Raw genomic sequence first — 22,328 nt, forward strand, 5'->3', positions numbered from 1 at the left:
GGTTGACTTCCACTTGGGAGAAAATTCCAAAGTAGTGATCTCTTCAGGCTTGTCATGCTAATTCCCTGCTCAAGAGCTTATAAAAGCTCCCATCAGCAAAAGTTTTTACTCTTTTGCTAAGTTTTCAATGCTCCCACGGTTGATCTCACCTTACCCATTTAATCTTGTTTCTCTTCCCTCTACCAATAATTAATTTTTTCCAGGAAGACTGTCTTCCTTACACCAGCTTCACTTCCCCTTCAATAACAGCACTTAGGATTTATGTTTTTGCTCATTAATCCTTTAATGCTCCTGCGAACCAAGCCCAGAGATCAAGATAATACATTTGGCCATGGTAGAGCCAATATTCCAACCTAGGTGTGTGTAGCACTGAAGCCACTGCTCTTAGCCATTATACCAACTATATTAGTAATTCAATTACATTAAAATGGGCTAAATGACCCACGATTGTATGCTCAGATTGGTTAAAAGAAAACATCTAAATGCGTTTACAAGAGACACATCTAAAATATATGGACACAAAAAGATTAAAAGTTATAGGATGGAATTATAAACATACCCACAAAGCTGGTGTAGTTAAACTTTAAAACAAAAACCATTATTAGAAACAAAGAGGGACACTTGATAATTATAAAAGGTTCAGTTTGCCAGAGAAATATAACAATTTTGATATATCTAATACATAGCTTCAAAATAGAGAAAATAAAAATTAGCAGACCTACAAGGAAAAAATGAATAAATCCATAATAGTGGAATATTTCAACATACTATCAATAACTAATAGAATAAGTAGATAAAATATCTATGATTTAAAAGATTTAAACAATACAATCAGCAAATTTGAAAAGGCATTATATGGAACCCTATACTCCCAAACAAGAAAGAATACTTATTCTTTTTAAATACAAAAGTGAATTATTTATAAGTGAATAATAGTGAAAATACAGTTATCAAAAACTTGAAGGAATAAAGTGAGTTGCTTAGAGAGAAATTTATACCCCATAGAGATATAGTCTCTAAAAAAAAAACTGCCAGAATGGTAGCACACACCTGTAATTCCAGCTACTCAGGAAGCTGAGGTGGGAAGATTGCCTGAACCGAGGAGTTCCAGGTTACAGTGACCTATGATCATGCCACTGCCCTCCAGCAACAGAGTGACTTTGTCTCAAAAAAAAAAAAAAGTAAAGAAAAAACAAACAAGTATAAATAGAAAATCCGAATAGCATTATGTTATTTAATCTATGAATAAAAACTTTCCCATAAAGAAAACTCTAGGTTCAGATTGTTTCTTTGGTGAATTCTACCAGACATTTAAGGAAGAAATAATGATCAATCTTATACAAACTCTTCTTGACACTAGAAAACAAAGGAGTACTCCTTAGCTTGTTTCACGAGGTCAGCAAAACCTGACATGAATATTACAGAAAGAAAAATTTCTTTTAAATTACTTTTAAATATACTTTTAAATATAAATACAAAAATCCCTAAACAACATTTTAATATACTGTATTTAGTAATATATAAAAAGGCCAATATCTCATGACCAGGTTGGGTTTATGCCAGGATTACAAGGTACAAGGTTGCCTTAACAGTAGAAGGCCAATCCTTATAATTTACCTTGCTAACAGAATAAAAGAGAAAAATCATATGATTATCTCAACAGATACAGAAGCCACCCCTGCCACCAGCCCATGCTTTTTTTTTTTTTTTTTTTAAAGACAGAGTCTTGCTCTGTCACCCAGTCTGGAGTGCAATAGCACAATCTTAGCTCACTGCAACCTCCGCCTCCCGGGTTCAAGTGATTCTCCTGCCTCAGCCTCCTGAGTAGCTGGGATTACAGGTGTGTGCCACCACACCTGGCTAATTTTTGTATTTTTAGTAGAGATGTGGTTTCGCCATATTGGCAAGGCTGGTCTTGAAGTCCTGGCCTCAAGTTATCTGCCCGCCTCCGCCTCCCGAAGTGCTGGGATTACAAGCGTGAGCCACCATGCCCGGCAAGAAAAAACATTTGCTAAAATTCAATATCCATTCATGATAAAAACTGTTGGCAAACTATGATCAAAAGTGGAGTTCCTTAATCTGCTAAAAGGTTTATTAAAAAAGCAAAACATCACAACCCTACTTCAAACAATGGCAAAATGTGGAGAGATTTCCCTTGGAAATCAGGAACATTATAAGGTTGCTATCATCTAAACTTCTATTCAACATTGCACTGGAGGTCCTAGCCAGCTGGGTAAGGCAAGAAAAAGCACAAGATATAACAATTGAAATGGAAGAAATCAACTGTCATTATTCACAAATGATATAATTCTATGTAAAAGATCTAGAAGAATATATAATAGTTAAAGATAGTGTGATACTGATACAAAGTTGATAGATAAACCAATGGAACAGAATAGAGAGCCCAGCAACAGATCGGTGCTTTTACGGACACTCGATCTATGACAGAGGTGGCAATGTCAAACAAGATCTTTTCAACAAGTAGTGCTGAGACAACCCCCCATACCAATGTGGGGGGAAAAAAAAACTTGACCTCTATTCCATAAACACCAAAATCAATTCCAGGTGAACTATAGATAAAATATGAAAGGCAAATCGATATAGATATGAAAGTCAAAAAAGCCTTATAAAAATAAAGCTTCTAGAAGATAATACAGGAGAATTACCTTCACTACCTCAAAGCAGAAAAAGATATCTTAAACAGAACACAAAAAATATAAAATAAAAGAAAAGGCTGGTAAATTTGGTCACAATGAAAGTTAGATCTATTACTCTTCAAACATCACTATTAGGCAAATAAAAAGGCAAATCACATAATGAAATTAGAAATTTGAAATACATCTATCTAAAAAAGGCTCATATCTGAAATATATAAATAATTCTTACAAATCAATAAGATGATGACAGGTAACCAACTGAAAGATGAATAAAAGCCTTGAAAAGGAGTTTCACAAATAATGACATCCAAATAGTCAACAAACACATAAAAAGGTGCTTGATCTCATTAGTAATCAGGGAACTGCAAATTAAAACCACAATAAGATAATAGTACACATCTATCAGAGTGACTGAAACTAACTAGATTGACAATAACACATATTAGAGCAATGGGAATTTTCATATACTGCTAGGGCAGCAAATTTTGTAAAATCTCTTTGGAAAATGGATTGGTGTTTCATTATCTATTACAGTTAAGCACAGTTAAACATATGTACACTTTCTGACCTAGGAATTCCACTCTTTGATGGATACTCAACAGAAATTCACATGCCTGTCCACCTAGAGACATCTACAACAATGTGCATAGCAACCCCTATCCATAGTAGTATGAAACTGGAAACACTTCGAATGTCCATTAATTGTCGAAAAGATAAACTCTGATATATGGATTCAATAGAATACTATACAGCAAAGAAAATAAATGCACAACTACAACAATATTATTAAAACTCATAAAGATAATGTTGAATGAAAGAAACCAGACACAAAAGAACATATCATAATCTTCTGTTTATATAAATGCAAAAAACAGGAGCAGGTAAAAGATACATGCTTAGTTGATAAAACCATAAAAAACAAACAAGGAAGTGCTTATCATACATCCAGGACAATGGTTACCTTTGGTGGGCAGGGAGAGTGCATAAAGTGACTGGGAGAGAGCATAAGGGTGACTTCTGGATTCTCTAATGTTCTATTTCCTGACCTAGATGGTAGATTAAGGGTGCTTGACTTGTGATAATTTATGCTTTCGTTCACTTTTCTCTGTGTTATATTTCAAAAAAAGGGTATAAAAATACAAGAATTCCTATATTTAGGGATCACTCAGAAGCTCTGAAGACAAGAAATGAAAATTAGAGCAATAATGAAATTTGGTGCATGATTCCAGGAGTTAATCTATCCTACTTAGACTTTTTTTTGTGCCTCAAGTTAGAAGATGTCATGAATGCAAATAAATCCACTCCACTTAAAATTACAGGTCATACATTCACTGCTTGTTTCTGTGCATGTGGTCTGTTCTCAATTAGAGCCAAGTTATCAAGAACCAAGTGTCCCAGGACTCAGAAAGAACAGGTTTGTTGAGATGGCCCACCTAAAAGTGATATTCACTGAGGTTTTAATTTTTGTGGGAATCACAAGAATCTCGATGGACTTGGCTTCATGTGAAATATCTGTTCCTCTGGTAGCATGAATTCAGGGTACCCTGCTTGGGTTCTACTTTTGTATGGAGAGGTGGTAGGAAACTCTTCATCAAGGTTACCTTTATCCTTATTCCCACTAATAGTATTACACAATTTTTTTCCCACTTACGGACTGACTTCTAACTAGCCTGATTATACCATGTAAATGAGGCATTGGCTTAAACACTTTTGCATCTCATAGCACCTAGTAGTGATAGGCTTTCAACAAACGCTTTTGCCGTCTATATGTTTTCATTATTGTACACATATTTAAAATATATATAACCAGTAGTTTTTCTACTGGTACATAATTTTGGTTTACATTAAGCTTTTCATCACCCAGAAGAAAGCTTTTTGTTACTCTGTTAATATCTGCAAAATTTATAAATTTTGCCTTCTGAGAGTTGGCAAGAAGCATATCTATACCTTAATTTGGACAAGGAAGCAGTTAACTACATTTACATTTAAAGTATTTTAGTAGTGTCAGATTGAGCACTCCAGGGAGTCAGGCAAAAATTAACAGATCTTTCCGAGCTTGACTGGATAGTGCTTGAACAATCGCTTAAGATCTGGAGATCTAGCACACAAATCAAGTCCTCCTCATTGTCTGCCTTTTCTCAGAACCATTAAATAGTTATTTTACATTAGCCAAACAACTCTTAGAAACTCTTAACTTTTTTACAGAGCCTGTGTTACAAAGGAGGTGGTGAATCAGAAAGGAGGTAACTGCATAGGCTTGGAAACCTTATGGAAACCCTTCTTCTTACCATTCCCAAGACTTACCTTTGACTTGCACATTACATAGAAATAAACTTATTTCTGATGGTTAGATCTGCAAGGTGGCTTGTAAAAAAGCCTATCTAATCCATAATGTACTGGAAATGGTATTATTTTGACCACACCTAATCATTTATAACATTTTTTTTTCTGACAAAAATACATCTACAGCCCTAGGTCAGTATGCAAGGGACAAATACTTCTCGCATATTTTTCTTCTCCATACCCCAGTGTGGGTTATAACAGTAGTATGAGAAAGGTAAGGTTGATATCTCCAGGCACCAATAACTTAAACTCTACAACTGTGCTATCAAATATAGTCACCATGATCCACATAAGGCCATTTAAGTTTAAATTAATTAATTAAAATTAAAAATTCAGCTTCTCAGTTATCCTAGCCACATTTCAAGTGCTCATACTCACATATAACTAGCAGTGACAGTACAGATACAGAACATTCCCATCATCTTGGAAAGCGCTCTTCTATGAGGTAACTTTGTACATTAAATATTAGCTAGGCATTTTCCGTTCCTTCCTTCCTTCCTTCCTTCCTTCTTTCTTTCCCTTTTCTTTTCTTTTTTTTGACAGGGTCTCACTCTGTTGCCCAGGATGGAGTGCAGTGGCACAGTCTCAGCTCACTGGAACCTCCATTAGCTAGGCATTTTCACATGGGGGAAAAGAGGAAAACAGTTCCTATGGGGACTGTGGCTCAGTGTCTCTCCCCAGATTTAAAGTGACAAGTCATTTATAAATTAAGTATAAGTCTCAGATTCTTACGTGGGATATGAACTCTGTCTTCATGGAGTTTATGGCCTATTGGGAGAAACAGACATGAGTAAATGAAAAGTTAATTAACATATAAAGGCAATATATGATAAATGATAAGCAAGAGGATAAATTCTCAGGGAAAGAATAGATTTAAGAGACACAGAGGATAATGTACTGTTGATGTACTTAATATAAAAGGCAAAAGAGGAAAAGGCTGAAAATAACCCTGAGGTTGATGGAACAGGATGACAGTGGCACCTTGGTGGACTACAGGGAAGCATAAAAGGGAGGGGAAAATAAGCTCAGTTTCTACCCCATTCAAAGAAGCACATGGAGAATCAGGGGATTACATTATTGCAAAAACAAAAAATGACCTACTGTATCAAAGGCTACAGGACATCTCAATTCAATAACTGATAGGTCCAGACAGCTGTTATCATATTTCTCGGCAACAACTTCATCAGTGACATCTGAGATTGGATTCTAAAGATACAGGAGGAAGTAAAACATGAGGAAATGGAGGTAATGCCTAGATGAACTGAGGGGATAGTATGCACGAATAATTCTTGGCTCATTAATTATTGGATTGAGCCACCTCCATCTATCTGTTTTGGAGACTGCTTTATCAGGTCAGAGGAGATGAGTGTGGCTTTCTTCAGATTGTGCAAGACAAAAAGAACACCATTAGAATTATGTACATGACACTGGAAGGCAAAGTGGGTTTTAAAATTTTAAAATAAGAGACAACTCCTCTAATTGACAATGAAATCAAGTAAAGGAAAGGAAGCTAGGATTTTTCTTCTGTTACCAAACATGTAGGAGCATATAGCCACTTTTCTGGTCATCAGCTGAATACTGAAAATGTCAATCAGGTACAACTTCTTTGTGGTGAGGGTAGGCAACAAAGTAGCAAAAGCCAGAAACTATTGGCTTGCAGGCTTTGATATTTAATTATACAAGATCAACTAAAGATTCTCTTTTTTCAGTTATAAATACCTAGGAAAGTGCTATATGTGTTTCATGTTCTTGCACCTCATGAATGAGGTCGTGACAGCTGTGGTGGCAATCTCTGAAATTCTTCCCAGAACTCAATCCTTAAGAACCGGGAGTATAGTTTATAACTAAAGTGAAAATTTATTTTAGAAAGTTCAATTTTAGAATCTATAAAATAAAAAACAAAAACCCCAAGCCTATATAAGTAATTTTAACATACAATGTTAATGTCCCCAAACTCTAATGGTGGAATAAGGACAATAACATGAAGTATATGGTATTTGAGATAAAATATAGCTATTTAAGAAAAGCTTCTTACTCTCCTTGAGCCTTCATCTATAAAATAAGGATAATAAAGCTTGTGTCATTGTGTTGCTGCAAAGATTGATTAAATAGATATGTATAAGATGCCTAGGTTATGGCCATTTTTTATATTTAACAAACTCCTAATTCTTTCTTGTTTCTACAACTGTACTAAATTATTTTAATAGCTGTGAAAGTATTTTACCATATTGACTAACCATTTCTCTGTTGCTAGACATTTGGACTGTTTTCAATGGTTTGGCATCTCTTTGTATACGAATTTCAAAGGACATTAGGACCTCCTGTAAAGGCCAAGTAATATATATTTTGGGGCTTGTGGGACCACATAAGGTCTCTGTTGCATATTCTTTTAAAAAATTTCTTGTTTTCTTTTAACAACCCTTCTCAAATACAAAAACCATTAGCATGAGGGCTGTGCAAAAACAGGCCACAGACTAGAGCTGGCCCTCCAACAGCAATTTGCTTAGCCCTTAATTGACAGTTTTTAACCAGTCTGGGCCTCTTTGGAAGTTCACTCTAAAGGCATAACCTCAATTTTAGAAGCTGGCAACACCCAAGAGAGCAATTGTTAGTCTCTAGTCCCACGGATGTGATGTTCTTCAGATTCCTCTGCCAATATTTTTCTTGTTAGGAAAGCATGATGTGAAAGTGGTAACAGGATGGAGAATGACAATGGCCAGTGTATGTGAGTTTTTGTCTAAGCTAATTCTTATGCAAGACACTGGCTGAAAAACAGGTGAGGAGCACTTTTCACCTGCTATCTTCCAGAAATGAATTCAATCTGTAAATAACTGAGATATCTTCACAGCTCTTGGGTAATTTTTATCCGTAGCAATAAGAAACTTTGTCTCTATTAGAGTTAGGAAGGGGTTAGGATCCAGTAATGAATGAAATAAGAACTTAAGTTGCAACTCAGTTTCTGTACTTACTTGTGATCTAGCATTAAACACAGCGTCAGGCACGAAATAGGTGGTGAGAAATAAGAAAATGATAGAGCTATTTGCTCTAATGGTTAGAGGCAAAGATGGTCAGCTTTGAGTTTACTTTGGTGACCCCACAGGGAGGACAAGCACAAGTGGTGGAACATTAGAATCTCTTTCAGGAAAAGGATGCCGCTGGATCCATCAGGTCCAGTAGCACTGCCCACTTCTCCTGCTCCAAGGCATCTGCCCTCGAAAGCCCCCAGGCCACACCCAAGGACACCACCCAGGGTTCTAGGACACCTCGAGGGCGGACGTGGTTTGGCTCTCGGTCCAGCTGGACCGGGCTGGGCCAACCTGGAGTCAGCTCGAACTCACCTGCTTGGCAGGTGCGCGCTTCCCGAGGCGTGACAGGGGAGCGCCGGCGCGGTGGGTGGGGGGCAGAGAATATGAAGCTCCAGACGCATGGCACCCGCCGCCAAGTCGCCGCGGTGGCTGCCGGGATGCGCCGCAGCGAATGGTCGCGCCGGGCGCCGCTCTGAGTGACCTTTCACCCGCGCCCAGCGGTTCCGGGCGGCAGCACAAGGCGGTAGCCATGGCGGAGGCGGCGGCTGCTGCAGCGGGTGGGACTAGCTCGGGCGCGGGCGCGAGCTACGGATCTGCAGCGGACCGGGACCGGGACCCGGACCGCGCCGGGCGGAGGCTGCGGGTTCTCTCTGGCCATCTGCTGGGCCGGCGCCGGGAGGCTCTGAGTACCAATGAGTGCAAAGCGCGGAGAGCCGCGTCGGCGGCCACGGCGGCGCCCACGGCCACTCCCGCCGCGCAGGAGTCGGGCACCATCCCAAAGAAGCGGTGAGTAGCGGTCTGTGGAAGGAGTTAGCGTCGAGGGACCAGGCCGGGCCTGTGCTGCAGGAGGGCACAGGCGAGATGGGAAGGGAAGTGACACGGGTGGGCGGAAGGCATCCCGGTCCCTGAAAGTAGGGACCCACCTCTCTTTCGAGAGAGTGGACTAGACCCTGGATTCTGTCAGGAAGGGGGCGGGATGGGATGGTGGATTTTGGTCACTATGTGAGGGTAACAGGCTCGAAGAACTCTCATTGGAGAAGGGTTTAAAGGGTTCCTTTTTCCTGAGTTTTTAGTGCCAGGAATTCATTTTTTATCTTGAATTAATACTTTTGGTGCTGAGGTCTTGGAATGGGTAGCAGAGGTTCTATTTTGCTCCGAGGAGATATAAGTTTGTACTAGATAATAGATCATAGGAATCTCTCTCGTTCGCGAAGGCCTGCTGTGGGGGAAACTGGTGGTGCCCTGGAAAAAGGTGCTGACTGGTTTCTGTGGGGTAAGTTCCGCTTGCTTAGGAGCAAGATGTGTTGACTTTAAGGGAGGAAACCGATGAATGGTAAGAAGCCATAAACTGCAAACACTAGCTAGTGGTTTAAGGTGTGGTGGTATAGCTACTGAGCTCTGTGTAACCAGAAGCTAAAAGACAGGAGTCTACCGATGAGGGATGTTTGTAAGAGATCTTGACTTTCGATTTTTTTGGAGAAATCTTTTTTTTTTTTTTTTTGTATTTTTAGTAGAGACAGGGTTTCACCGTGTTAGCCAGGATGGTCTCGATCTCCTTAATCTCTGACGAAGGCTATTAGGAGAAGCTATTTTCTGACATGTGGCTTTGTCCCCGTGGATAAACCGAGAGTGAAAAAAATAGGTAGCTAATGTTTAAAGTGTACTTTTAAGTGTGCCAAAGTTTGTGCTAAATCCTTTGTATCCTCCCAAGCTATGAGGTATGTGCGATTTTCTCCCATTTTACAGAGGAATAAATTAAGTCTGCTGGAGGCTTAGCAGATATGCTGTGTGACAGGTTAGAATTCGAAAACACATCAAATTGACTTCATGGCCAAGTTCCTAAGCTATACTGGCTTCTGATGAATTAATTCAACATACATGAGTCTTTACAAAATGCACGCTGTACCAGCAATACAGAAATTTAAAAATACAGTATTTACTCTTAAGGAATAGCTTAGTAGGTAAAATTGTAATACAGCCTTATAAGAAACTTAACTGGGAACTATACCACCTGGTCATTTAACCCAGTTTTGGGTTTGTGTTTGTTAGTGCAAAGATGTTCCAAAGTAAAGATTGTCTGAGTAAATTGTGGATGTTTGCATTACTGATAGTTTGCCAAAGGGGGAAATTGTTCTTGGCATACAAACAGTATGTTCATAGGTAAAGAAGTGAAAGACAAATTAGGGAACTGCTGAGACTTAAGTGTAGTAGGAGAGGGTGAGAATGACAGGGGACGAAGACTGGAGAGGTGAATCTTGTTTACAGGATTTTACATGGGGCAATACATGATTAGATTTACCTTTGATAAAGGTCACACTGGGAGCAAATTGAGGACAGTTGAGCATTTTGGCAATATAATGGCTGGGAACATAGACCTGGATTTCAATTTCCACTACACGGTTACAGCTGTATGATCTTGGGCAAATCACTTAACCTCTCAGAGTTTCAGTCCCCGTCATTTGTAAAAACGGGAACAGTAATCCTGTTTCGCAGTGTTGCTGTGAGAATTGAAAAAAATAGAGTTAAATGATCAAGTGTTTAGTGTAATGCCTGTTACATAACCTTTCAAAGAACGGTAGCTGCAATTTTCACTGTGTCTAAAGGCAGAGAGACTAGGAGACTATTATCCCAGGGAGAAATGCTGGGATTCTGAACTAAGGCATATTATTGGGAGTAGGCAACTTAATTGAGAAAATGCTAGGAGGTAAATTTTCCATAACTTGGTTACTGAGTGGTGGGGAGGGGAGGAATAAAGGATTTCATCTCGTCTCCTGGCTTCACTTGAGGTTATATTATTAATAGCTGTCATTGGGTTTAAAATTTTCTAAATGATTTCATGTACATTTATGTTTACTCATTTGTATGCATATATGTGATTGTACATTTTATGCAGATTCACACTCTTAGAACCAAGTAAGGAGGGCAGATTTTCCTTATGGTTAGATTTAATGGCTTGGTTTACAGCATTCAGAGAAAAAATAGTAATGTTTGTAAGGCACACCAAGATGATGGATGAGTCTTCCCATGGTTGAAGGTGACTGGTCAGGGATGCCCTGTGTGGCTGCTCCAAGGACTGAACCCATTTGTTGCATAGGTTACAGCTGGTGGGAAGCTCTCGTCTTTGGTTCAGGGTTACATGGCTAGTGGTAAAATCTAGTCCTGTACTGGTACTTTGAGATTTTTATCAAAATATGAGGGAATACAGAAACTTGTATTAGATGACACATCAAAAGCTTCCACAGAGGGTGATATACTTGATAGATTATTCATGAGGAACCCAAGTCTCCCTTCTACTTCCTGCTTAGCTGGGCCTGCAGTTGCCGCTACAGAATCCAGCCTAAAGGGAAGATAAATGTTAGGGGAAGAAGGAACCACAGTATATATCTAATAAGGTGTGAGTATGCCTATATGTCAATTATTTTGGAATAATTTTGTGATTTGTGTATTATTCCTTCCCTTTTGTTACTTTGGATGATGGCATTGCTTGTAATTGTTTTATCACATGGTTGTTTTATCACATGGTTGGTTATATCACATGGCCTGGAGTAGTGACTTCTTGAAATGCCATATTTTCATTCCTGTTACAGAATAGTCATGCATATGTTTCAACATTTATAGAGTAGTTGCTTTATGAAGGTCCTGTCCTAGGCATTGGAGGTAAAGAGATGAATAAGTAGTCTTCAGCCTCAAAGAGTTCACAATCTAGGAGGTGAGAGACACAGTGCAGTTTGATTAGAGCCACTGTAGATACAGGTACAAATGTAGCACAAAGGAAAGACTGACTTACTCTATATGGGGGCGGGAGGATGGGGGTGGTCAGAGGAAGCTTTCTGGAGAAGGTTTTAGAATGTGGATGGTATTTTGAGAGTTTATATTCCAGGCAAAGGGAACAGCCTATGGCAAAGCAAGGGGGTATGAAAGTGCATATCGTATTTACATAACTAGATGATTTAGTACTGATAGAGGTGAGAATAAAATGAAAGGAGGGCAGTGGCAGGTCATGGAGGTCTTTGGCTTGTGGGTTATCGGTTCATTCGTTCATGCATTCATTCATGCTTATACAATATAGCAGTGAACAAAAACTCTGCCCTATGGAACTTATATTCTAGCTGGAGTATAGTATGTCAGGTAGTGATAAATATAAAGAAAAATGAAGCAGCTGAAGGGGCTAGGTGATAGAGAACTCTTCAAGGAATTAAGCTGGGAAGAGACATGATCAGATTGGGTTTGGGTTTGGGTTTGAGAGAAGTCACTCCAGCTACAGTGTTAAGAATCAATTGGAGAACGGTAAGGATGGACATAGATCAGTTAGAGGAGATCAGTTAGAGGAGGCTGTTGTAACACAATAGGTGAGAAATAATGAAGAATTAAACTAAAATGATGGCAATGAGAATAGGGAGGAAATGATGTGTGTGAGAGTTTTAGAAGTTCATTAGGTGACACCATTAAAGTTTAATCACACTTTAAAACTATGTAACTAAATTAATGCCACAGGAGTTTGGAGACTGAATGACAATAGAAAAGGGATGACACAGTCCAGAGGAATGTGGACATTTCAGAGGGCTGACCAAACAAAACCTGTTGTTTACTTATCACATGGTCTCCTATGAAGTCGGCACCAGTTACTTCTTTTTCTTTTCTTTTTTTTTTTGCTATGGAGTCTTGCTCTGTCTCCCAGGCTAGAGTGCAGTGGCGCGATCTCAGCTCACTGCAACTTCCTGCCTCCTGGGTTCAAGCGATTCTCCTGCCTCAGCCTCCCGAGTAGCTGGGATTACAGACGCCCGCCACTGTGCCCGGCTAAGTTTTGTATTTTTAGTAGAGATGGGGTTTCACCATCTTGGCCAGGCTGGTCTCGAACCCCTGACCTAGTGATCCACCCACCTCAGACTCTCAAAGTGCTGGGATTACAGGCATGAGCCACCACGTCTGGCCGGCTCCAATTACTTCTATCCCAGAACATATGTTCTCATTATTTGAAGTTGCTGAGCAGAGTATTGAAGTGACAGTTTACTCTTGGATCCTCCCTTTTTCCTTAAGTGCGTGTTACCCATGTACAGTTTTTCTTTTGACCTTGCTTCTAAGTGCAATTTTAGATCCTTAAAAATCATAGTAAATGTCAATTACATATGTGACACTTTTATGTCTTGGTTTTGGATTTTTTTCAGTTTTTTTTTTTAAGGCTCTTGTGATCTTACGAAAAAGAGAAGAAAAAATCCAATGTTAACTTTCACTCCTCCACACTGCTAACCTCTTTCCTAGTTATAACTTTAGCTCCAACCTCATTGTAGTTTGCATTAGTCAGAACTGCTCAATGGCAGTTTTTACAGAGATTATAAATGTTCAGGTCAAAAAAATGATTAAGAACGCCACTAATTGTTTAGTTTACTTGCTTATAATGTCACTTACAAATGCCATTTTAATAAAAAGCAGTATATTAAGGTCGGACATGGTGACTCACACCCCATAATCCCAGCACTTTGGGAGGCCAAGGCAGGCAAATCACTTGAGCCCAGGAGTTCAAGACCAGCCTGGGTAAGATGGTGAGACCCCATCTCTACAAAAATACAAAAAAAATTAGCCGTGTGTGGTGGCACGGGCCTGTGGTTTCAACTGCTTGGGAGGCTGAGGCGGGAGGATTGTTTTGAGCCTGGGAGGCAGAGGTTGCAGTGAGCTGAGATTGCGTCATTGTACTCCAGGCTGGACGACAGGGCGAGACTGTGTCTCAAAAAACAAAACAAAACAAAAAAGTATTATTTAACATCTGCCGGAAGCTTTGGTAGATATTTTCCAGAAGGAATACAGCTGAGTTAACCTCTTGTAAATATTTCCCAAGAGGGTATCCTGAAGCCTGTAAGAGCTGATACAGTTCCTCAGCAAAGGTTATTTGCACAAGTGACCTGGCTTAAAACTTAACATCGTTTGGCAAAATTCGAGCTTATTTTGGTAGTTATGTTGAATGAAATATTTACCCTATTTTGATTTCCTAGCTAGGAATTCTAGTGATAGTAGTAATAGGAGTTTTAATTGAGTAAGTCCTAATATGACAGGATCCATGCTAAAGCTTATGTACATTATGTCGTTTAAATCTCACACAACAGCTCTGAAAAATGAGTGATACTATATGTACGTTACAGTTGAGGAACTAGAGGCTTAGAGAAGTTAATTTATCTAAGGCCTTGCATTTATGAAATGAAAGAGATGGCATTTCAACTGTGTTCTTGCTCCAGAGTCCATATTCTTTCCTCTATGCTGGATTACCACATCTGATGTTCCCGGGGAGATATTATCTACTTACTATTCTTCAAGTTGCTGTCTTTGTCATGCCAAGTTTCAAAGCTTTTGTGATTAAATAGATCATGATCAAATACTTTGTCATATAGTTAAGAAGGCATTAGTTTATGTTGTACTTACTGAATAAATTATAAAACATCATTCTGTCAAAATGAAATTCATAGTAAGAAAATGTAATGGGTGGTTTAAAAAGATAAACCAGACAGTTTACTTTTGTGAGTGAATTTTGCCATTTGACTTGTGGAAGAAGACAGTGTTTGGAATGAAAGGGAATTAGGAAGAATGTGGAAGACCCAAGATCAGAGAAGAAAGGAGGAAAAGAGAATAGGTCATGGAGGGTTTACTGCCTAGTTGCAAACTGTCTTTGGACTGTGAATGAACAGGAAACTGAAGATTTAATTGCTGTGGTTATTTGTTAATATGCTTCTCTAGATTGCATTTTAAGATGGACCAGACCTTCTCTACATAGACTTTTTTATGTTGGAAAGTTACTATAGAGCCATCTACCCTTGTGGTCATTTAATAAAAATACCTGAGAATAAATTAAGTGATCTGTTTTTAGGCTGCAGAGAAATGGATTGCTGTTGTAGTCAGATGAGATACTTTATGGAACACTTTAAAAGCAAGTGCTAAGCAAATATTACTCCTTTTGATTTTATTTACTTATTATTAAGAAGATAACTTCTGCTGTTAATCTAATTAGTATGTTAATTTCAACCCTAAACCAAATCAAAGGATCATGACTAGAGTCTACCCTTGTAGCATAAAGTATTAATAGCCCTCTGCCTATTAGTGCTCTCTTTATTTGTTGGGTCTTGGGGGTGATATTTTGTCATATCCTTGTCCCAACATCTGAGCTCAGAATCAACTGAGAGATAAGACACAGGATACAGACAGACAGGTAAAAGCGTTAGCTTTGTTACTGATAATGCTGGTTGGAGATCGTGGCTTAGATCTGTACTACCTAATATTTACCCTGAATTAGACTCCATCACAGGCAGTGTACCACAGAAGGCCTCCTCTGCAGGTGTAGAGCCTAACACATGCTACCGAAACAGTAAACAGAGAGCTTACAGCATAATTAAATTTTGCGGAATGAGCACATCTATTTTATCTGTATTTAGATTAAGAAACAGCATTACCAGTACTCTAGGAAGCCCTCTTCGTGCTCATCCCAGTGGCTCCTTCCACCACGATAACCACTACCTTGACTTCTAACATATAGATTTGCCTGTTTGAACTTCATATAAATGGAATCATACAGTGTGTACTTTTTTGTGTTTGGCTTCTTTCCTTCAGAGTATTATGTTTGTGATATTCCTTCATGTTGCATCTAGTCACATTTTGTTTATCCTCATTGATGAATAGTATTCCATTGGGTAGATATATACCACAATTTATCCATTCTGTTATTGATGAACATTTAGGTGGTGGTTACTTTTGGTTCAAATAATTACTTGTTTTAATATAAAGTGCATATCAAACTAGTGTTTTTATAGATATTACTGCATAGGAAGAGGTTAAAGTAATTAAAATAGTGTTTAAGAATTAATATATTTACTTTTCTTAAGTACATCAATTGTCTGAGGTAATAAACAGAATGCTCCCAGGTACTAAATCATTTTTATATTAAATTAAATTGGATTTTTAAACAAAGTGACCTTGCAGTGTTCACATATGATTTATGAGCTTATAAGATTTCAGCTTAAAATCATAAGTCCAACTCTATTACTCAATTACACATTTTAAATTTGAGTTACAAGTCAGTCATTCTTACAGACTAGATTCTCTTAAGTTTTGTAAATATATAAAATATCAATTTTTTTGTATAGTTTTCTTAAAAACATTAACATCTGTCTTTGGTTCTCTTAAGCATTTGTATATTTAATTCTGGATCTTTCAGTAGTTGAAATATGCTTACTCATTGAAAAAAACTGCTACCATTCCAGTAACTGCAGTTACTTTTGATGAGAGAGTTTTGCCTCCTGGGTGAGATTCGGAGGGGTAGATATCATCTTGTCATTCACTAAGAAAACTGTTACATGATTGCATATAACATTTGTTCTTGCCAGCATGTTTGAAATTACTAATCAGAGATTTGGCCAGGATGCTGACCAGATTCTTGTTGTTGACCTCAGTGGGACTCTCCAAATTCTATTTATAGTTGCTGTGTCAGAGACCTCATCCTATAAGCAGGGGAATGCTCAGGTATCCCAGGACCTTAGAATCAAGTAATGTGAACTATTTAATTTGCTATAATCACAGAAGTTCGCATTTCCAACTCAGATTGATTACCTAGTTGGGTTTTACATTTTTTCTAAAGGTGCTTGAACTAACTGTATAGGAATCCAGCCTAAGGAATATTAAAATGACACCTACTTGAATTCTCTTATCACTTTAGTCACATATACTGTGGAGTGGATATTTTGCTGTCAACTCAAATTTTGTAGGTCAACACTATCCAGTAGAGCTTTCTGTGATAGAAATGTTCTGTAATCTGCGTTATCCAGTATCATAGCCACTATGGAGCTGACTTTTAAATTTTGTTTAATTTTAATTTAAATAGGCACATGTGGCTAGTGATATACCGTACTGGCCAGTACAGGTGTAGGTGGAAACCTAACTCATTATCTTCTTTCTCATTCTCTAGAACTTATTTATCTGGGCTTTCTCATATCTCGTAGTGTTAACACTAGTCCCTCAGTCACATCCTTCAATCCCTATCTTGAACTTCTTTTCATTCTTTTAAGATCGAACTTTCTTTTGAATTTATTCAAATTAATAATTAATTCTGCAGTCACTCTGCTGCTCTCATACATGTTTGTGTCATCTGATCCTCACAACTGCCCATTTCACAGATTAGGAACTGAAATTCCTAGATACTTGCCAGAAAAATTTATTAGTCAGTTTCTAGCTACTGAGTGGTAAAGCTTAAATTTGAATCTAGATTTTTTAATTTTAATTTTTTTTTTTTTGAGACAGAGTCTCGCCCTGTTGCCCAGGCTGGTGTGCAGTGGCACGATCTCGGCTCACTGCAGCCTCCACCTCCCAAGTTCAAGTGATTCTCCTGCTTCAGCCTCTCATGTAGCTGGGATTACAGGTGCACAGCACCATGCCTGGCTAATTTTTGTATTTTTAGTAGAGATGGGGTTTCACTCTGTTGGACCATGCTGGTCTTGAACTCCTGACCTCAGGTGATCTGTCCGCCTTGGCCTCCCAAAGTGCTGGGATTACAGGTGTGAGCCGTACCTGGCTGATTCCAGATTTTTTAAAAATCTCAAGTCTAGAGCTTTTTCCTTGATATTATATTGATATCACCCAGCCCTGTTCATTTTTTCCTTCACAATCTTTCACATTCATTTTGTGCATTAAACAAGTATTTATTGGTTACTTATGTTCTAAGCACTTGGGCTATGTCAGTGAACAAAATGGAGAAAGATTTTTATTTTCTTGGAACTTACATTCCAATGGGTGAAATGGATAATTAAACATAGTAAATAAGTAAATTATTAAGTACATTAGAAGGTGATAAGTACTGTAGAAAAAAGAAAAAGTAGAGAGGGTAAGGAAGTAGGGTTCAAATTTTAAGAAGGATGTCAATGAAAACATGACATTTGAGCAGATATTTAAAGGAGATGAGTTTAGTCATATGGATATCCAGGCAAATGAGTGTTCTAGGCAGAGGAATAGTATGTGCAAATATCCTAAGAGGAAATGCACATGTGGCATATCAGGAAAGCCACAAGGAGACTGGTGTAGCTGGACTCAATTCATATCCCCTCACCTCTAACAGCTGTTTAAAATATGTAGCTTTTAAACTTCAGCTTCTGATTTACCTAGCTCTTCTACTGTTCTAGGCAGGGTCTGTTATTCATGCCACATTTTTCAGCTTTTACACCTTTTATTGTGCCATTGTCTGGAAGACGTTTGCTTGTTGATTGATACCATGTTTCAGAGTCTCTTGTGTGGGAATCTTTTCTTTTTACTTTTGAGAATTGGAGAAGCATTGATCTATCTCCTGTTACCTTTTCCCCACAATTTCTTAGGTTATGAAGAGTAACTTTAAAACATACGGTTAAGTGCTAAGTGTCATAGGATATAATATGTAGGTCTAGAGCCTTGAATTCATTTAAATCACCTAGGTACTCTCCAGCTACCTCACCCATTTGAAACGTCTACTGGCTGGCCGCGGTGGCTCGCGCCTGTAATCCCAGCACTTTGGGAGGCTGAGGTGGGTGGATTATCTGAGGTTAGGAGTTCAAGACCAGCCTGACTAACATGGTGAAACCCTGTATCTACTAAAAATACAAAAATTAGCAGGGCGTGGTGGTGCACGCCTGTAGTCCCAGCTATTCTGGAGGCTGAGGCAGGAGAGTCACTCGAACCTGGGAGGTGGAGGTTGCAGTGAGCCAAGATCATGCCACTGCACTCAAGCCTGGGTGACAGAGCAAGACTCTGTCTCAAAAAAGGAGAAAAAAGAAAAAAAGAAACTTCTTCTACCCAGGTTTGCAATTATTTTGTGTCTTCCGTATGCTAAGCACTGGGGAGGATTATTGACACATGGTTTTTGCCTACTGGGACATGTAGGTCTACTAAGGAAGACTGATGTGTCTTCTATTACTGCAAGATGTAAGGTATAGGAAAGGAATGGTGACTAATACAACAATGGAAGGGCAATTTTATATCAAACAAACCTAGTCTAGAAGGATTGGAAGAGTATTGTTCTATGTCAAGATGTTATGCAAAAATTCTTAAATCTGTGGGTGAAAATATTGATGAGAGAGAGCATTTGGATGAGAACAGAATCAGAAGAATTAGGGTAGGAAAATCTGGGCAATGTAATAAAGTTTATAAAACTGGTGTGGCAGTTTGCTCTAGTAATGATGGTCTTTCAGCCATCTGGATAGTGTTTAGAAGTGTCATTCTGCTAGGAGCTGGATGTCTGGCAGTTACTTTACAGTTATGAAGAAAATGGAAAATAATTTTGTTATTCTGAAATGTTATGCATTTTGTTGCAGAAAAAAGTAGAAAATAATAATCAAAATGAAGACTAACATTAAGAGATAACCGCTATAGCACATTGGCTTAGATCCTTTCAGACATAAGAATATGTGTGTAAGGTCACGCCATAATAATGTCTTGAAATTACCATTTTTCACTCACTGTCTTGTGTATACCTTTCCTTATCAAGAAATAATAATGTGTAAAATCGTTTTCAGTGACTCAGGAAGTATTGTATTATATGTAGGTACCATTTATCTGACGAGGACGGTGTTATATTTGTTTCCAGTGTTTCTCTATTATAGAGAATGCTGTGGTAAGCTTTTTACAATTAAATCCTTAATAATTTCCTTAAGGCACATTTTTAAAAAAGGGCCTTAATGAGTCAAAGAGCATTGGAATATGTCATTCACTGATCTCATTGGGCATGGACAGAAATAAGGAACGATTGCTTGTTTGGACTTAATTCTGACCAGTAATAAAAAATTGAAAATCATCGGAATCTTTGGAGAAAGACTACATCATATTTGAGCAGGTTTGTATCTTCTAATTTAGGGAAGCAGCTTTCCAGAAATTTAGATAAAAGGAAATTAGATGTTCTAGCCTGAGTCTCTAAAGGGGAAAACAAAACATGACCACAGGGAGCCTAAGGAATAGTGCTTAACCCTGCCTGGGTCTATGGGGGTAATGAGAAGGAGGGAGAGCTAAGACAACTGGCCTAGATGTATCAACTTAAACCACTTATTGCTATCAGTAAATAATGTACATTCCGTGCTTATTCAGATGGCTCCTATTTACTGTTCAGGCAAATCTTGTTATATGGGGTGATGTAATTTAAGGATTATGGTGTCAGCAGTTTTCATTCCCTGCTGCCCCCCTCAACATTTTGCATGTATTTAAACATGTTGCAGAATTGAACTTCACAATACTCATTAGTGTACTATCCACCTAGATTCTACTGTTACCATGTTACTGTGCTTATCACATATCCATTAATCCATTCTTTTTTTCCACCTAATATTAATCTATTTTGTTTTGATGCATTTTAAAGTAAATTGGTAGTTTCATTTTTGAAGTTAAATCTCCTTCAGAAAGGTTCTGCTTTTTTCTTTTATATCAGTTGGCTTTGATTTCCAGATAGTATTTGTTTTGCCTTCACAAATTATTTCTGGCTTCACAACTATTAGACTGCTATTCTAATTTTGATTTTATTTCCAAGTTCATACCTGCCATCTGCCATTATTTTCAGAAGGTACATTCTAGTTTGCCATGCCTGCACTCAGATTTTATACAATTGGTAACTTAAAAAAATTCTCATATTTTGGTATGTATACTAATTAGGGATATTTGTTATAAGTATTAATCTGAGCTAGGTTAAAGCAGAAAAGGGAAATTTATTCTAAGAGTACAGGGGTGCCAAAGAACCCAAGGGTAAGAATGGAGCTTGGCCTCAGGATGGAATTAGAGCCAAGAACCAGAAAGCCATCAGGTTTCTTGCTAGTATCACTTCTTGCTACTATTTGCTGCAGCCTTCTCTAAGTGGATCAGCTTTTTCTGCTCTTCTGTCCAAATGGTAAAATATGGCTGCCCCACTCCTCCAGGAATTCAGCCAATAGCAGAGAATAATTGAACCCCTTGTTTCCAATCCTGGGTTACATGTTTACATTGCTGCAATCAGTTATTGCCTGGAAGGAAGTGGTGGTAGTCATAGGACATAGGTAGCTGCCCAGGCAGCTAAATGAGCTGAACCAACTCTGGTTATCATGCATTTAAAGATGATACAACCAGATTATCTGCTCATTGTTTTTGATGATTCCTTCTCTATAATCTTGCTCCATGAGTTATTCTATTGATTTTCCTTGAGTCATCAATCTTTTTCTCTTTGTTGATTTTTCCTGCTGCTTAAAAGCATGCTCAGATAACGTTTTGAAATTTTCCACACATATCACTCTTTTGAAAAGTCCTTAACAGCCATGAATAACCTAATTATAAAACTTTTAGCCTCTTAACCAATTCCGGTACCTGGTAGATGTTCTTATCTCTTCTTAGCTTCCATATTATTGCACTATTCTGTTTTTTTTTTTCCCGCCTTCCTGTCTTTCTGACCATGGTTTTGCTGACTTCCTTCTCTTCCTAAGCTTAAAAACCCCTAAGATTAATTTTTAGTCGTTTCTTCTGCATTTGCTTCCTTAATCATTTCATCTACTTGAACTGTAATAGCTTTTACCACTGTTGGGGGAACTTTTAAGTTATTATCTCTAACTCTCAACTCTCATTTTTACATTTTTAATTATTGTGTATTTCTATCTGAGTATCTTGCTGGTTTATCCAACTCAGCATTCATGTATAAGGTCATTATTTTAGTCTCCAATCTCAGTCCTCCACTGTTTCTCTTCACTTCCGCCATTATTTAGACACCCAAGTCCAACAACACCTGAGTCATGAGTTCTTGCTGAGCTCCATCCCCCATCCCTTATTTGGTTCATTGACAAATCAGATGGACTCCAAGTCAGATGGACTCTATTATCGACTCTCAAGACACTTTGCTTTTCTCTCATTGCCACCAGCCTAGATGAAATCTTAATTGTCTCACATCTAGCCTGGTCTCCCTTTCTTTTGTTTCCTGCCTTTAAATGATTCTTCATTCTATTACCAGACCAATCTTTGTTCAGGGAAAGTGTCAGTACTTGCTGCCTGCTTGTGCTGTGCTACATTCTAACATTGCAAAAATGATTGACAGTCAGTGGAGATATATAGATAGATATATAAAAGATATGATGTAGCTGTAGTCATTGTATACAGAAGAAAGAGCCATAAATTCTTGAAGAAGATAGGAAAAGGCTTTATAGAAGTGACTTTTAGACTGGTTGCCTCCAGGGAGAGAAGGGCATTTTAGACAGGGGATATATACAGGAAGACATAAGAGGGCATGGTGTGTATAAGGAATTGTCATAACTTAATGTGTCTGGGAACAGCTGTTAAAGAAGGTGAAAATGTAGAGTGGTGCTGT

The 22,328-nt window shown here is 38.3% G+C and overlaps 1 protein-coding gene across 2 annotated transcripts in view; it reads left to right on the forward strand.

Annotated features, from left to right (window-relative positions):
• The first annotated feature begins 1,701 nt into the window (after nucleotides 1-1,701).
• AGPS (alkylglycerone phosphate synthase) overlaps nucleotides 1,702-22,328 on the forward strand; it is a 157,678-nt gene continuing 137,051 nt past the window's right edge. The window contains exon 1 of one of the 2 annotated variants that reach the window (XM_054478101.2): nucleotides 1,702-8,812. In XM_054478101.2, the coding sequence (XP_054334076.2) occupies nucleotides 8,478-8,812 (335 nt within the window). In that variant the 5' untranslated portion in view covers nucleotides 1,702-8,477. Of the gene's footprint in view, nucleotides 8,813-9,018; nucleotides 9,300-22,328 lie in introns of those variants that run through there. The other variant, XM_054478102.2, reaches the window with a different exon arrangement.

Source organism: Pongo pygmaeus, chromosome 11, assembly GCF_028885625.2.
Source record: "Pongo pygmaeus isolate AG05252 chromosome 11, NHGRI_mPonPyg2-v2.0_pri, whole genome shotgun sequence".
Classification (NCBI taxonomy): Eukaryota; Metazoa; Chordata; class Mammalia; order Primates; family Hominidae; genus Pongo; species Pongo pygmaeus.